Raw genomic sequence first — 16,265 nt, 5'->3', positions numbered from 1 at the left:
AACAAAGCGGAAATCTGTGTACCTTTGGTTTAGTTTGCAAGAGGATTAGTATTTATTTATTCCTTCTACTTCAATAATGTCATTATCTAATATTTCTCACTTACAATGAATTCTCATTTAGCCTGAAACACACTGGTTTGTGTTTTCAGTATTACCCTCAAAATTCTAGAAAAAGAAATTATCTTTCTAACTTCTATTAGTATTTTCTTAGGTAGATGTGGGTTGTTATTACAGCTCTCCATTGTATTATTTTCATTTTCGTAGTATTACTTATGCAGAAGTATTCCATTGGTAGACCTTCAGAAATTACCTTTCCAAATGAGAGCCTGTTTCTATCTGTGATTTACAATATATGACACAGTATGATGTATCACTGCATGATGTATGCAGTTTTGGAATATTGTAGCATTATTTTTTCCTTTTACTATAATTGCCAGTATCAGTACAACCCAGAATAGGATTCATCTTTTTAGAGTGGTGTTGCATTTGAACATATAGTTAAATAATTTCCTCTGTAATCCTCAGGGCTTCTTTCCTGTATTACTGCTTTCAAAATATCAGTCTCCAACTTGGTATATAAGATTATCATTTCTACCAATTACTTTTGTCTATTGAATCTCATTTATTTTAATTCTGTCCATCTCTAACCTTGCCAGATCATTTTGCAATTTTAATTTTTGCAGCTGCATATTTGAGAAGTATGATTTTTAAAGATTTTCTAGGCTACCGTGATGTGGCACATGTCCAGTTGCATTAGTATAATAGGAAATCTTGTAATTCCCCATTGCAGAAGGAACTAGATGAGCAGACCTTGTAAGACGTTTCATCCTGACTAATGTGATTTTTGTTTTATTTTTTGGAGGTACAGTTAAACATTGTACCAACACAATAAAACAATAAAGCATTTTCATATTTCAAAGCCTGTATGTTTTGGAAGGATTTGAAACTTAAATTTATTATTTGAAAGTGAGGCAGCCTTTGGACCTTACAAGACAATAAATGTCCTCCTTATGATTCTCAGCAGACAAGCAGAACATAAGTGCAGTGTCTCTTTAATACCAGAAGCAGGCATTTTTCAACACTCTGGAAGGCAAGTTCTTCTCTTTTTTGCATATTGCCATGTTTCTTGAATGCTCTGAAAAAGAGAGAAACTGAAGAGAATACAGAAAATGATTGTGAGAGAAAATGTAGCTCACTGCAGAAAATCTGGCATGCAGGAAAGTTTCACCATATTTATTCTATTCATAAAGGGCATATAATCATCCTGGCCTTCTTTTGTCAGTTGGCAACAGTTGGAGAAACCTCACTTAGTAGATGTGTTCAAGGTTGTAAGTCACTGTAAGTCACCTTAAACTGTTTTCGGTTTGTCCAGATTGCAGGATAAACTCAGACTTGTTTTTGTTTCACTGAAGAAATTACGTTGCTGTTTGCATTTTCCTCATAAGCATCTAAGGCTGTTCTTTAAATACAGCCCATCCTGACAAATAACAGAAAATGTACGGACAGGTTCTGCCCCCCCCAGTTCTTTGGCCTTTTCGAGGCAGTAAACAAGCACAGAGAAGATGTCTCTGTTAGTGAGATGTCAGCACCTCTTCTAATGGAGGGAGTTTGCTGTACTCCTTGATATATGCATCATCCAAAGTGCAAAAAATCTGAAAAATATAAAAAGGAGAAAGCAGCTTGCTGTTGAACATTGTTCTCTAAGTAAGCTAATCAAATATTTCAGCAGTATTTCTGAGCTGAAAACAGTCTGGTCTTATTAGATTGCAAGCCAGAGCGTTAAGTAGAAGATGACCAGATGATCAGAGGTAGAAGGGTATTCCTATTGGCCCCATTGTTTCTTCTTTTTGATTGCAAGTTCTTTAGAAGAATTTGAAGAGAAACAGCAATGCAGTGGAATGAAAGTTAAACTAATCTCCAAGGATTGTAATGTTGTTGTTCCGTTTCAAAAACCTTAGCACCTTCTCTGAAATGCAGTGATACCCTGAATTTATTCAGTAAATACATGAAGGGGCTGGAAAGTTCAGTGAAGTTGAAGTATCCACAGCATCTAAGTGACACAAAACTGTGAAAGATGCTGTTTGGAATGTCTTTTTCAATTCATCTGTGTTACTAATCACTTTCCTGATGGGAAAAAAAAAAAAAAACCAAAACATCATATATCTGCAAATTAGCCAGAATACTGTTCCACAGCCAATTAGCCAAAGATCTGTCCACAGTATTGTGACCTTCAGTTTTTGTTATTGCTGCTCATTTTACTTAGAAATGATGTCACCTTTAAAGGACTCCAACCAATACATCAACCAATCTAATAGGTTGCATAGAAACTTCTAATGTATTACTGAGTGCTTTTCCCTCTACATTAGCATTACCTGTGAAAATAGACTCAATTTCAACTTTTCTGTCCCAGTACTGAAATCTGTCATGACTCCAGACTAATTAGGAGATCATCTGTCTTTCTGACCTTTGGACTCTGTTGGAATCACGACCAGCTAGTAATAAGAGCAAAAGTGGTAGTTTCACAGACACAATGCTATGGAGTTCATTTCCAGCGAGAGGTAAAAACGGCCTCACCACATGCAGAAATAGAAATAGAAAACATGTGATTACTAAATATCCACACTGCCACTCTGGCCTTGTATCCCTCCTTGTATGAAAGTGATTAAATTGCATGACTGGAAATGAAAGAGGAAGAAAAAGGATTTTCTTTCCACATACAAATAATTGAGAAGTTTTAAAATATTAGGAGTTCAGATGACGTGCAAGTACCTACTAGGTAGGTACGGCATCACTAGAATGACTGCGTATCAGTTGGAAATGGGCAAACTGTTAATACAGCAACAGATGAATGAGTACATTATTTTTTTAAAGGAAATTGAAATATTTTGACAAGGAGTATGAAGGCTGAGAAAACTAGACACAGAATAGCAATATTTTTTTTTTTTTTTCCATTTACTTTCCTCCTGTCTTTTTTTCTTTCCCTTGAAGTGGTGGTGGTCTGTGGCCTGACAGATATTGATGCACAACTATTGGCAAGTGCTGTAGATCATCCCTATAGGCATCTTGGTATATTGAATTCATTAGGAACAAAGCAAAAGGCCACCTAAAGTATATCTAAGTATATCCAGAAACAAAATATAAACCCTTTGAAATCTGTTTTAGATTCGATGATGGTACTGCATTCAGAAAGTTAGAATCTGAAAATCAGAGGGATTGTTTCTGTTTCATAGGTATTAAGTTTTCTGAGAGTTTAGCATGACCTGTAGAGTTTCAGGAATCTTTCTGGTTCCAACTAATGGTTACATTATTCCCATGACAGAGGGAATAACTCTAACATAAGGAAGAAAATTTTGTTGAGTGAATCCCAGGATAGCAGCATATGTCAAGTTAGTATTGTCAAAACATCTGCAAATTACTCTGGAGGATTCAGGGTGGCTTTTTGTTTGTTTTTTACCCATTCTTCAAATATACGACACCAAATGCTAGTAAGATGTAGTCATTTTAGAGAAATAAGATTGGAGATGCTCTCTGGCTATTACATCTAACAGGTCCAACTGCCTTTTCCTCCCAGTATGAAACGTGAAGATTTTTTTCAACAACAGTGTGAATTCCTAAGTTTATTTTCTCTCTAATACAATTCCTATTCCAAGATTTCACTACGTGACTACATATGATGATTGTATTATTTTGTGCAAAAAGTAAAGTACAGCTTTATGTGATTGTGAACAAGGAGACCAGTTTATTGCAATGGTCGTCAGTCGCAACAATTGCTAATTAATGCAGCTGAAATACATGACTGCAACTTCTACTCATAATAATCTAAACTATGCAAATTGTCAAGGCTGACTGTTTCTGTGTCAGAAAACATTCTGAAAGAGAATGACAGGTAAAATAAATGAAGTATGTCTGCTTAGGAACAAGTATTTTATGCATAATTATTTCATACCTTGCAAATTAACTACATCATATGTGCTTGGGAATTACAGAAAACTGAAAAAAATGTACTCAGGGCATATTGGAATTTACTATGCAATTCTATTTCTTGTTGTGTTTTATTTTTTATAAGTGCTCGCAACATAAGAATACAGGAAGGAGATGTCAGTGGTGGTATTCTTTGTTACTCTTTTGGCATAGGTGGATTTTCCAGAAGACAAATACATATTCTGTTTATTTAACCTTTTTCTAGCATCTCTGTGTCATGCAAAAATGTAGGTATGCAAACTATTGATAAGGTAACAATTTGGCAAAGTAGGTGAAAAACCCCAGGAAGAGGCCAAAAAGGTCTGCTGGGCTTCCAACAAAGTGAAATGGGAAAAAGGAAGAGCTTCCAGGGAAGGTTCTGAAAGAGCAGGCAGAGGTAGGAGCAAGTCTGGGCAACCATGCAAGTCAGGGTGGAGCTTGTAGAATCTTTAAGGACAAAGCTGTCTTTTCTGTGCTCACCTGGGCTGTCTTGTCACTACCACAATAAAACTGATAAGCAGTATTCAGAAACTATCTGTGAAATATGAATGGAGCTATTAGTATAACTTTCTTAAAAAGTGGAGGAATAAATACTGTCACCTGAGTGCAATACAGCACCTGTATTACAGTATGAGACACTTTAAGGAGAAGCCTGGTGTTTCCCGTTAACTTTTGTGGGCAGCTAGAAATATGTACTGCCGTATGTATTGAACAACGCATGGACATTGGGCACTTCAGTATATAGGAAGCCTGTTTATTAGTGTGTACCAAACTCCAGATGCATGCAGAGTGGCCCCATACATGTTCTACTTTTTGTTTTCAACTCTTAATCAGATAAGAGAGAACATTTTGTATTATATTTTATGTTCCTTTAGTTAAACTGCTACGATAGAGCCTGGAGTTGGCTTAAAGCTTGTGGTAAAATTGCCCTGTTTGGGGCAACTCTCACTTCAAAGAAAGAGCAATCAGAAAGCTTACAGAAAGCTTTTGAAGCCCATGTCCTTAAAATAGAGAGTAATAAACCAGATGAGATCCCTCTTTAAGCAAGTAGAAGTCAGATCTGTTGAAATGGATAAAACACGGAGTACTGTAAATAAATCTCCTTCCTTTCCACCCGCTCCTTGAGGAGTACGTCTTCTCCTCCAAGCCTTTGCTTGCCAGTTGATACCTTTCAGCAGCTGACTTCTCTTCAGGCTCCACGGGCTTCTTTGCTCCCTCAGCGAGGCTTGGCAAGACCCCTGCTCCACTCAGCCTCCATGCTGGCTGGCTAGAAGTACTCCTGGCTTCTCCAGTGCCGCCGGCTGTTCATTTGCTGTCCGAGGGAGCAGTCATCCACTCCCAGAGGGTTCCCCCTGCCCCCAGGGAAAGGGAGCCAGGACTAGACAGTTAGGCAGCCACTTTTTTTCTCTGATCCAACTTCACCCTTTTAGCAAAATATACCTAACTCAGAAAATGGAAACAAACCAGTTCTGGTATCCAGCACAGCTATCAATTTCATAGGAGGAACTGGTGTCTTTCCAAGCAGAGGCAGATAAAGATATAGACATAGATGTAGGAATAAAGTTTGAAAATATGATTCTAAAAAGATTCCATGTAAATGCTAGCCTTGTCTAAGCAGTGGCAGTAAAGTTTTCTCGTTGGTTTGCTCTCAAATCCGCATAGACAGCAAAGCTTACAGATGTTTAGGTCTGAAATTGATGGCACAGATAATTAACTGCATTTAGACTTAGCACTTATAAAAATACTTCTGACAAACAACTTTCCTGGAAAGGAGTATTACGTCGGTGCTATTTGCAGCGTTTTTTGCAAAGGCTCTGTGTTGGTATTTCCATTACAAAACTCTTTGTTCTTTCAGTAAAAATTCACTCCAGGCTGAAACATGGAACATCTGATCTCAGCTCTTGATCAGTGCTTGTTTTTACCAGTTTTCCACAAAATTGACTGAACTGAGATTTCTGTGTTGTACAAAGGTTAAAAAAGGTGTGGAGGGGAGGAAATGAGGGAGGGGAGCTGTAAGAATGTAGTTGGTGCAGGTGGTTTGTATTTCAATTTTTTTTTCTCTACCAGTAAGATTGAAATGCTGTGCTATTGGCATCATCTGTAGACCCTTTGTGCTTTGGTGGAATTCATTACAGTTCTTTTTAGTGCATGAAATTCTGCACGTTGCCCATCTATAGGAAAATATTTCGAGAGCTACGTATATCTTTATCACAAGGCACTAGCAACTGAAAATTATAACAAAATAGAATACGATATAAGATGATATACTGCATTATTTTTTAAATAATTTCTGATTAAAGGGAAGCAAAAATCACCCCTTTCAAATTATGGGGTGCTGAGGGGTTTTTTGTTGGGCTTTTTTGTATTTGCTATGCTGTTCTCCAAATTATATATATGGGTGTGGTGGTAATCAAACCATTTGGAAGCACTGGGTCATTTTGAAAATAATTTTTTTTGAAAGGTCAGTAATGTGAAATAAACTACCATTCTTATGTCTGCTCAGTTTGCATCTGACTAGAATTGAAAAGCTGAGAAATGAATTCTGAGTCTCCATCTACTTCCTCAAAGATAGCAACAGCTTCACTGTTGTGAGGACTTTGGGCTAGTAAAGCCACTGTCATCAGCTTTGCCTGCTGTTCTGGGTTGGTAGAAGCTTGCTTCTATGTACTTTTTGTTTTCTTGAGCTTGTTTTTCATATTGGTATATACATATATATTTCATTTTGTGGCTTTTGTTTTGCTTGCTTGTTTGCTTTAATGTTGCACCTGTATTCCATCATTATATGCATTTTATACTGTATACTACATAATTATTTAATTCTTGCTTTGGCTGGCCAGAAGATGTCTCGGTTATGTTTGGCATGTGTCCATTACACACAGTCTCAGTCACTTTGATGTGCCCTGGAGCAGTTCATGGCATGCTTGTATGTTAGGTCTGCTTAAGCTGTCATCTTTCAGTCATCAGACCCTGCAGAGACTAAGTCAAGCTTTAGCTGGCCTACCCTGAAATAACCAGTAAATTCAGCTTGAGATCGCTGTAAAGAAACCTGAATGGTAGCCTTAGAAGACCACAAATTCAAGTGACATTTTTGATGAGTCTTCATTGTAGCTGCTTATTTTGGTGTAAATCTTCTTGTATTGACAGCACTTGGAGAGCCTTGCAATGGGGCAGAAACATCTAGATTTAGTAGCAAAAGAACCACAGTAAAGCTTTGTTTTTATCATGGGAAGATATAAATGTTAGGAGAAACAAATCTAAAGCCTTTGGGGGGCTTTAGAAAGAAGTGAGTGAGGATAACATTAGGGACTTGAACAACTTGGTACTTCTCACAAATCAAAACACAGCTCTCCCAGTAATTATAATAGTCCCATTTTACTTTTGACTAGCAGAGGCTTACTATAAAAATAGACTCAGTGAAGATTCAAATACTGTCAGGTCAAAGAGGTATACAGCAAAACTTTCTGAGTTACAGGGGCTTTTTTATTGTTCACTGAGGAGAATTACGGTGTTTACTTACTTATGCTGCTAGTATTTCTATGCTGCGGAAAGACTTGATCAATATGTGCAGATTCCCAAAACAGCTTTACTGCAGAGAAATTGAATGTTTGGGAATGTTTTGACTGTTTTTCAGTAGAAAATGTGGGTTTATCTAAATATAGGCGTTAAAATATTTAAAATTTTAAAGTATTAGCTAATGTGACATTTTGAAATTAAGTAAATCTCCCTGCTCCTCTTCCCCCAGTGATTTCATGAAAACAACATTTTGTTAGGAAGGATTTTCTGATAGAGTATCAGATTTTTAGTCATAATCCAAAAAGTAAAGCCACTATACTCAATTACCTCAAAGCTTTAAATGTACTATTGTCGTGGTTTTACCGCAGCCAGCAGCTGAGCCCCACGCAGCCGCTTGCTCACTCCCCCCCATCGGGATGGGGGAGAGAATTGGAAAAGTTAAAGTGAGAACACTTGTGGGTTGAGATAAAGACAGTTTAATAGGTAAAGCAAAAGCTGCGCACAAGCAAAGCAAAGCAAGGGATTCATTCCCCACTTCCCATGGGCAGGCAGGGGTTCAGCCATCCCCAGGAAAGCAGGGCTCCATCACGTGTAACGGTGACTTGGGAAGACAAACGCCATCACTCTGAGCGCCACCCCCCCACACTCCTTCCCCCAAGGTCCTTATAAACTGAGCATGAAGTCATATAGTATGGACTATCCCTTTGGTCAGTTGGGGTCACCTGTCCTGTCTGTGTCCCCTCCCAACCCCTTGTGCACCCCCAGCCATCCCGCTGGCAGGGCGGTGCGGGAAGCAGCAAAGGCCTTGGCTCTGTGTAAGCACTGCTCAGCAACAACAGGTCCATAGAACAAAAACATCTCTAAATTATCAATGCTGTCTCCAACACAAATCCAAAACATATCCCCACACTAGCTACTATGAAGAAAATTAACCCTCTCAGCTGAAACCAGGACAACTGTACGTACATGTAGAAGTGGAACTTTCAACATATTTATAGTAAGAAATACCCTTACAACACTGAAGAAATCTGATAGTTCAGTATGAGTAGTAATGGACATGAGAAAAATCTGTAGGCAAGCAGTGCAATGCTAGACTTCTTAGCTGAAAATATAGTTTGTCAGTAGATGAAACAGGATTCCCAATATTCATCCACATTTGTAAATACATGGAAAAGAGAACATTTTTAGGAAGGAGTTATTCTGAGCGCTGAACAAAGCCGTCAGGGGACAGAAATCAGAGTCAATGTTGGTTTTTTTTCAGAGGAAGGTCAAAGGTAACTAAAGTCCCTCAGTTTCTAGGTTTATATATATTACGAGTCATTCAGTACACTACTTGGAAACTTGCTGAACTCTTGTACTTTATTCCACAGAGAAACCAAACTCCTATGCATAAAGTCAACTGTGTCCATATCCCTGTATTCTAGGGCGTGATTTCACTAGGCTACTTCATAGAGCCTCTCGTATAACATGCCACGCTTTGTTAATGCACTGTTTCCTACCTCATAACATGAATTTTTGTTTTTCAGCTCTGAGGGACAACAGAATTGAGCTGGTCCGAGCTTCCTGGCATGAACTGAGTATCAGTGTCAGTGATGTGTCTCTGTCGGATGAAGGGCAGTACACCTGCTCTTTATTTACTATGCCTGTCAAAACTTCCAAGGCTTTTCTTACCGTTCTTGGTAAGTATAAACAGCTGAGCATAAAGAAGCAAGTGTTAAACTTCTCAGGCTTTGGCAAATTATGATAAGAATGAACTTTTCTAAAGCTTGGCAGAAGATACATGTAAATGTCTGATCTTGTTTCCCTGAAGTTTATTGTTTCATATTGCTGTGCTGAAAAATAACATGCCTCTTACTGTTTGTGCTGTGGCAGGATAATGAATTAGGGAGCACACAAATACCACGGTATGAGTGCTCCATAAAATGGACATAACCTCCACATCCCAAGCACCAGAAGTGTGAAGAAGGTGCATGTGTTCATCTCCTAACAGTGTATTGTATAGGGCAAAGGGGAGAAAATCAGAAAGCATGAAATCAAAACGGGCTTTAGAGCTTTACCGTTTTTCCTTAGCTGTGCATTTTCTTGGCTCCTTCTGCTTTCTTTTTTTTTGTCTATAAAGTGCATATTTTCACTGGGTTTGCTGCTTCTTTTATGCTTTATCCTCTAAATGCTCTGCTGTTTTCCCCAAAGGTTATGGATACACATAGAAAAGCAATAGATTTCGAGAGATGCCCAGGAAATAAAGTTTCTGCTCAAAGCTGTATATGATTCTATGAATGTCAGTAGCCCAATCAGCCGAAATTGCTATAGTTCATTGAAACACACCTGCGTACCTAAGAGGTTATATGATTTTGGAGATTGATTTTTATTCTTTTCTCCCTTTCCTGTCCCTGAAGTTGACTCTTTCTTTCTTTTTGTTTTATTTTTATATGTAGACAGGCAGACAGTTGAATTTAATAGGACTAATGTAAGATGTTCTCTGCACCAGTAATATTCACATTAATCCAGCCAGGGAATTGGTTTTGTGCATAGGATATGAAATACGTCTCCCCTTCAGTCCCTGTGAGAATATTTTGCAAAAATCTTCACAAGTTTGCCATTAAGGACAAAAAATACCCACTCAAAGCAGAATATTCTGGAATAACAACTGCCTACAGCTAATCTTCTTTTCTGTAGAGAGGCATCTCATGATCTAAACAATAGACAAGTAGACCAGTTCAACCTTTTAAATGACAGAAAGACACAGAAAGGTGCTACAAAGACCAAAAAAAAAAAAAAAAAAAAAAAAATCTAGCCAATATTTATTAACCAAAGTAACTTGATCTTTCGTAGTCCTTTTAGTTTTACCTTCATGTGGGGGGGAGGGTTTAGTGCAATTTTTCCAACATGAGCTACTTACCTTCCAAGAAAGAAAGCTGCAAGGTTTAAGATGCCTTTTTTTCATTTTATATTTGTAATTTTCTATTTCAAAGTAACATTTTCAACTCTTGGAACACTTTCTATCTGAGATGAGGATATTTTCCACTGAAAAGTATGACATCTTTTAATCAGATAAACTATCCTTTTATGTACTAATAATCTCTTTATTGACTGCTCTGTTATGGATTAGAAGATTTAAGTGTCAAGGTATTATAGTAGACACCACTTTCTGTCCTGAAAGAGAGGAGTAGATTTATTACAGAAATGTATTATGCGATAGGTACTGCTGCTTGGTTTTTATGTACATAATCTGTCATTTTGGAAAAGAGATGTAAACAAACTAAACTGTGAAATACAGGACACAGGATCTATTACTGTGACTGATCCCTTTATCTAGCCAGAAATATGAATGTGTCAAAGTGCTGCAGATGCAAGTTATAACAATGACATTTTCAGAGATTTTAAAATTACAGTCATCAGTATCACTTTAAAATAAGTTATTCTTGTGTTTTCAGAAGTCAAGTGGATTTATACATGTTCCCAATTGTCTTCATAATATTTTTTTAAATCTTCTATGGTACATTGAAAAACAACTATTTCCAAATTTAATATTATGTGTGTAGTATGTTATGATCATACAACTTCCTCCAAAGAACTTGGATTCAGCTGAAGAATTCTCCATAGCGAATGGAATTGTGATTATACCTGTTGTTTTTCTGGTTATGTGGTCTCTGATGATAAAGTAACTCTGGTATTTATTTTCATCCTCCCTTTTCCCTGTATTTTGTATTAAAATATTCATAAGTCATGCTTAAACATCTGTTCTAAACTTAGAGAAGTTCAGCTTTTTGTTGCCAGTTACACTTTATTTTCACAGCTGTGCTTCTAGTATACTTTGTCATCCTGCTTGCTGCGCAGACCAGTTTAAACCTTAGAATAGCAGGTCACACTAGACCTCCATGTAGAACAATACGCAGATAGATAGTTTTTAAAATACAATCTGTTTCCCTTAGAAAACTAGATAATTTCTATTTTCTTTAATTCTTTAGAATCAACTACAGTTCAGATTGACAGTTCATTTGCTATAGGAAATAGGATTCACTGACATTCAGTTTTGATGGAAGGCGAGGAACTAATTATTCTGTTTCCAGAATATAGAGCATATGAAGAAGTGAACTTTAAGTTGGTCATGTATCTGTGCCAGCAGCTGATGCTATCAGAGACATTTTGCTTGTTTGCTTGTTAGGTGTTCCTGAGAAGCCGCAAATTACTGGATTTACCTCACCAGTTATGGAGGGAGAGAGGATGCAGCTAACTTGCAAGACGTCTGGTAGTAAACCAGCAGCTGACATCAGATGGTTCAAGAACGACAAAGAAGTTAAAGGTATTTAAAAGGACTTTGATGTAATTTGGTCCAACTGTCATAACTATACATTATTTAGAATTATATTTCTTAATTCATGTTTGTAAAGTTTCTCATATTTAATCATTAAATGAATCAGTGATAGTATGTAGATAAGGAATTGATTGTAAATTACCAGAGTGGTCATATAACCATCTTTTTATTTTTTCTTCAAATGGTAAAAACTGATGTTTTGAATTGCCCTGAACTCTGTTCAGCATAATAAACTCAACTGTGATGCTTCACAGAGAAACATTTTATGGATTATTGTTATCACAGCCATACCACTCTCCCCAGATATTTTACCTTTTCATTTCTTTTTGCCTTTCTAATATGACGTATGTCTGATTTGGTCAATTGCCAGTTTTATGTTACACTCCTCTAAGTACAGTGACTGGGTGAGGCAGAACCGTCTGGAGGAGACCGGAGATTGCACTTCCCGTAGGGCAGCTATGGAGCCTGCTCTGGTGAGGAAGAGTCGAGAGGTAGCAATTGAAGGAGTCTCAATTGGGAAACTGGGAACCTGCAGCCGAGGCAAGGATGCTGAGTGTGTGCTGAGGAGCAGGGAGAAGACAGGCCTCAAAGCGGATGAGGAGAGCTTCATGGGGAATGCAGGAAGGTGGACAAAATCTGCTGTAACTGAAAAGTCATTGGGTGACTAAAACCGAAGCTGAAAGCAAGGATTTGCCTTTGAGGATGCAGTGAGATAGGAAGGAGTTGCATATAAAAGCTATTTATTTATTTTCTGTCTTCTCTTTCACTTACTTAAAACTTAGTTTTCTAGTCCATATTCTCATAAATGCTGGGATAGTTTAAAATCTTTTTTGGTGAATGGGTGGAGAGAACATATGGAGAGAACTGTAACAGAAAGCTTAGTCACATCTACCACAGTCAACTGAGGTGCCCATCACAGACTATATGAATAAAAAGGATATGGTATTGGTATTTATTCATGTCACCTCAATTCATTCTGCTATATGACCAGATCAATAAATGATTCAAAATCCACCTTTTCTGTGTAGCTTTTTAAAAAAAACAAACTCAACTTTCATCTGCTTTGTCTCATATTTGTCTGACACTGTGGATTTTGTTAGCTCAATAAACTGCCTCAAGCAAAGTTACAGCATTAATTACAGAATCCATTAATCTTCCTTTACTATTCCCTACCACAGTTCAATGTACACAACTAGAGCTGGGATATAAAATTGGTAAATAAGGAGATTGCAGTTGATTGTCCAAGAAACCCAGTCCATTTTAGAAGCATCTTTAGATTTCTGATGAAAACCAGAATAGTGTGGAAGGAGACTGGAATTTTAGGCTGCAATAATTTGAAATGTGTTTGAACATTTGTAACAAGGACAGAGAATGAGGAAACAGAATACCATTCTTTCCAGCCACTGGGAAGTCTGAGGAGATTGCTGAAAGAAAAGTAGCACTTCATCAAACATAATTAAAAAGAAGAATTTAACAGCACAGCTAACATACGTGGCACAGCATAGGTTTTCTCATCCAGAAAAGATGACAGGATGAGTGTGTGTGTGTGTGTGTGTGTGTATATATATATTTTCAAGAGAGGTAAAAACTGAAAATCACCATAAGTAATGTCAATACTTTAAGAGAACTACTGGTACAGTTGACGTAATAACAAGGCAACACATCTGAAAATATGTTGTTTTAAAAAAATATATTTTAAAATCTGGTGTAATAACTATGTCTTTCAGCTGACATGTAATGGAAGCCAATCAAACAATCTTGTGATTTGACTCTTTAACTAATGTGCTCTTCTCAACAGTTCCTAAAGGGATGCTTTTTTTAAAAAGGGGGTGGAGAAGGAACAAAGAAGATGTGTGAAAAAGAACAGTAAAGGGGAACCCCCCCACCCCCCCCCCCACCCCCCAAAAAAACCCCCAGAAATGAGAGGAAAGTACTGAGCACATTCATTTCAGTTTAGTTTTCTAGGTCTTCTGAAGAGCACATTGCCATTTCAGAAAGGTTAGAAATAAAATAACCTAACCAGTTTGCAGTGGCATCAGCAGAAGTTACATTAGCTTTGTGCACTGTAAAAGGTGAAATGATAAATCTGAGAAAATAGATATGAAATTATATGCTAATGCAGCTGACATTAAAGGTTAGGAGTTCGGCTGTCTAGCACCAGTAAATCCAATTGTGTTACAGTGTATTATACATGGTGCAAAAGAATATAAATGATGCATTGAGTTCAGAGTTGCACCAAAGGGGAAAAAGCCATTCTAAAATTGTAGCTCCATTGCTATTACTCAAAAAAGGAATCATCATCTGGTAAAGGAATACTGTTTGATAGAGTAAGTGTTAGTAATGAGAGAGACTGAATGTGAAGCACTGACTACCATACCTTTTACTTTAGTGTTCTGTCTTTTATATATGCACCAAATTAACAAAGCAATCTGCAGTTTAGCATTCTGGTGACATTTCTAGAAGATTATTAAAAGCAAAAATATGGGAGGAGCTACGTACATTTTTTGTAAAAAAGAATATTATTTCTCAACAAAATTTGTTACATGCTATCTCAACAATATTATGTAAAAAATTAATTTTAGGTTTCAGCAATATTTTTAATAGATTTTCTTTTTTTTTTATTCCTAGAAAAACTGGGCTTCAGAAACAAATCAGATAATATCAGTTCATTTTGTTGAAACAGATTAAGAACTCCTGAATTAGTTTATATATGTTTAGTATATGCAAAGCAGTCGGAGAGGCAGTGCACATTTTGTCTTGATAAACCTCTAAAAAGAAGATGAAATATTTTTAGATAACAGGCCATTTCATGGCAGGACTTGATTTTAAATGTAAACAAAAATTATATTTGCCTTGTAAAAACAGCAAAATTATCTTTTAGAAAAATGAGTGTTTCTATATGGATACGTATGCGCTTTTATAGAAGAGTTGACAATGAGCAATGACTGATAGATATTCTATCATTTCTATTTAATATTTTCACTATCAAACATTTATACTTAAGAGATATAAACTAGTATATAGTTAACATGAGCATATCTATATGTGCATATGATAGAATCACAGAAGTGGGCCCAGAGTTGACCCTTAGAGACCATATGGCCCAACCTTTGTTCAAAGGTTAGATCAGGTTGCTAAAGGTGTCCAATTACATTTTGTAAAATATCCAAGGACAGATTCCATAGTCTGTCTGGGGTAGATGTTTCAGTATTTGAAAGCCCTTATTGTGGAGAATTTTCATTATGTGTAGGTATTTCATGATACATAATCAGAATTTGCCTTGGTCTAACTTGTGTTCATTGCCCCTCAATTTTTGCTGTACATGTCCGAGAAGACTCTGACTTCTTCTTCTCTATGACCATGCCTTAGGTACTTGGAGACAGCACCTTGATCTGGTTTTAGTCTTCTCTTCCTCAGGTTGAACAAACCCAACTGTTTTATGCTCTCCTTGTACATTGTATGCTCCAGCCACTGACCATCTCTGTGGCTTCCAGCTGAACCCACTCAGGTTTGTCGACATCTTTTTGTACTGGAAAGCCCAAAACTGGGGCTGGTACTCTGTCACAGAAGTGCTGAATAGAGAAGTCACTTCCCATGACTTGCTGGCTATGCTATTATTAATGGAGGGCAGGTGTTATTTAGCTTTTAACCCTGTAAAGGCACACTGTTGACTGTTGTTCAACCTGTTCTCATGACCCCCAGTTCCTCCTCTATAAAGCTACTTCCTATGCAGTCATCCTCCAACCTGTTTCATTCTAGTGATTTCCAGAGAGATTGCCCCTGTAATGGATCGTTGAGGCTTTTAACGTTTTTTCAAGGGGGTATTTAGGAGAGAGAGAAGAGTAGCAAGAAAATGAAGAATAGACTACAGTAGACATACTTAAAAATTCGATAAAAACCCTGGATGCTGAATATGGTAACATATTCTATTCTGAATGCTAGCATATGGTAACATATCCAGTACCTGATCTCCACTGCTCTTTACATCTAGGTGGGTTTACATTCAGTTAGCATATATCACAGTCACATCTTCATTCTGCTATGAAGAAATATCTAAGAAGATGCAGCTGATAAAGTGGACAAGCTAAGTATTTCTGTTGATGAGGATGTCAACAGTTTATAGACTAGTATCACCATCCTTTTTACAGAGGTAATTAAGAGTTGAGTTCTTCCAAACAATAGATGTCTAGAGAAAGGCTTCTAAACATCTGTTTAGGAAATTAACTGCTTTTGTATTTCTAAAGCATTAAGCATCCACAACCTCTCACTGAAATTAACGTTATTGATGTTTTCAGGAGCTGTCTGTCCCCCACCTGAAGTCAGTAAGCAAAGGGATGTGTACATTACTTATAAGCAGAAGGCTATCTTTATAGGTGCTTATTATTAAATTTGGAAACCTAATTCTGGGAACAAAATCTCACGTGTTTGCTTTAAATATTAGTGAAGATATTTTTTGTTTGATTATAATAACTTTGCT

At 37.1% G+C, this 16,265-nt stretch overlaps 1 protein-coding gene across 5 annotated transcripts in view; it reads left to right on the top strand.

The window, feature by feature from the left end:
* CADM2 (cell adhesion molecule 2) overlaps nucleotides 1–16,265 on the top strand; it is a 688,977-nt gene that overhangs the window by 544,334 nt on the left and 128,378 nt on the right. For all 5 annotated transcript variants that reach the window (XM_075769404.1, XM_075769413.1, XM_075769394.1 and 2 more), the window contains 2 exons: nucleotides 9,000–9,152; nucleotides 11,639–11,776. In XM_075769404.1, the coding sequence (XP_075625519.1) occupies nucleotides 9,000–9,152; nucleotides 11,639–11,776 (291 nt within the window). The remainder of the gene's footprint in view (nucleotides 1–8,999; nucleotides 9,153–11,638; nucleotides 11,777–16,265) is intronic.

The sequence above is a fragment of the Balearica regulorum genome, chromosome 1 (assembly GCF_011004875.1).
Source record: "Balearica regulorum gibbericeps isolate bBalReg1 chromosome 1, bBalReg1.pri, whole genome shotgun sequence".
NCBI classification, from domain to species: Eukaryota; Metazoa; Chordata; class Aves; order Gruiformes; family Gruidae; genus Balearica; species Balearica regulorum.
The sequence above is the reverse complement of the archived record's forward strand: the minus strand, read 5'-3'. Positions and strand labels throughout refer to the sequence as shown.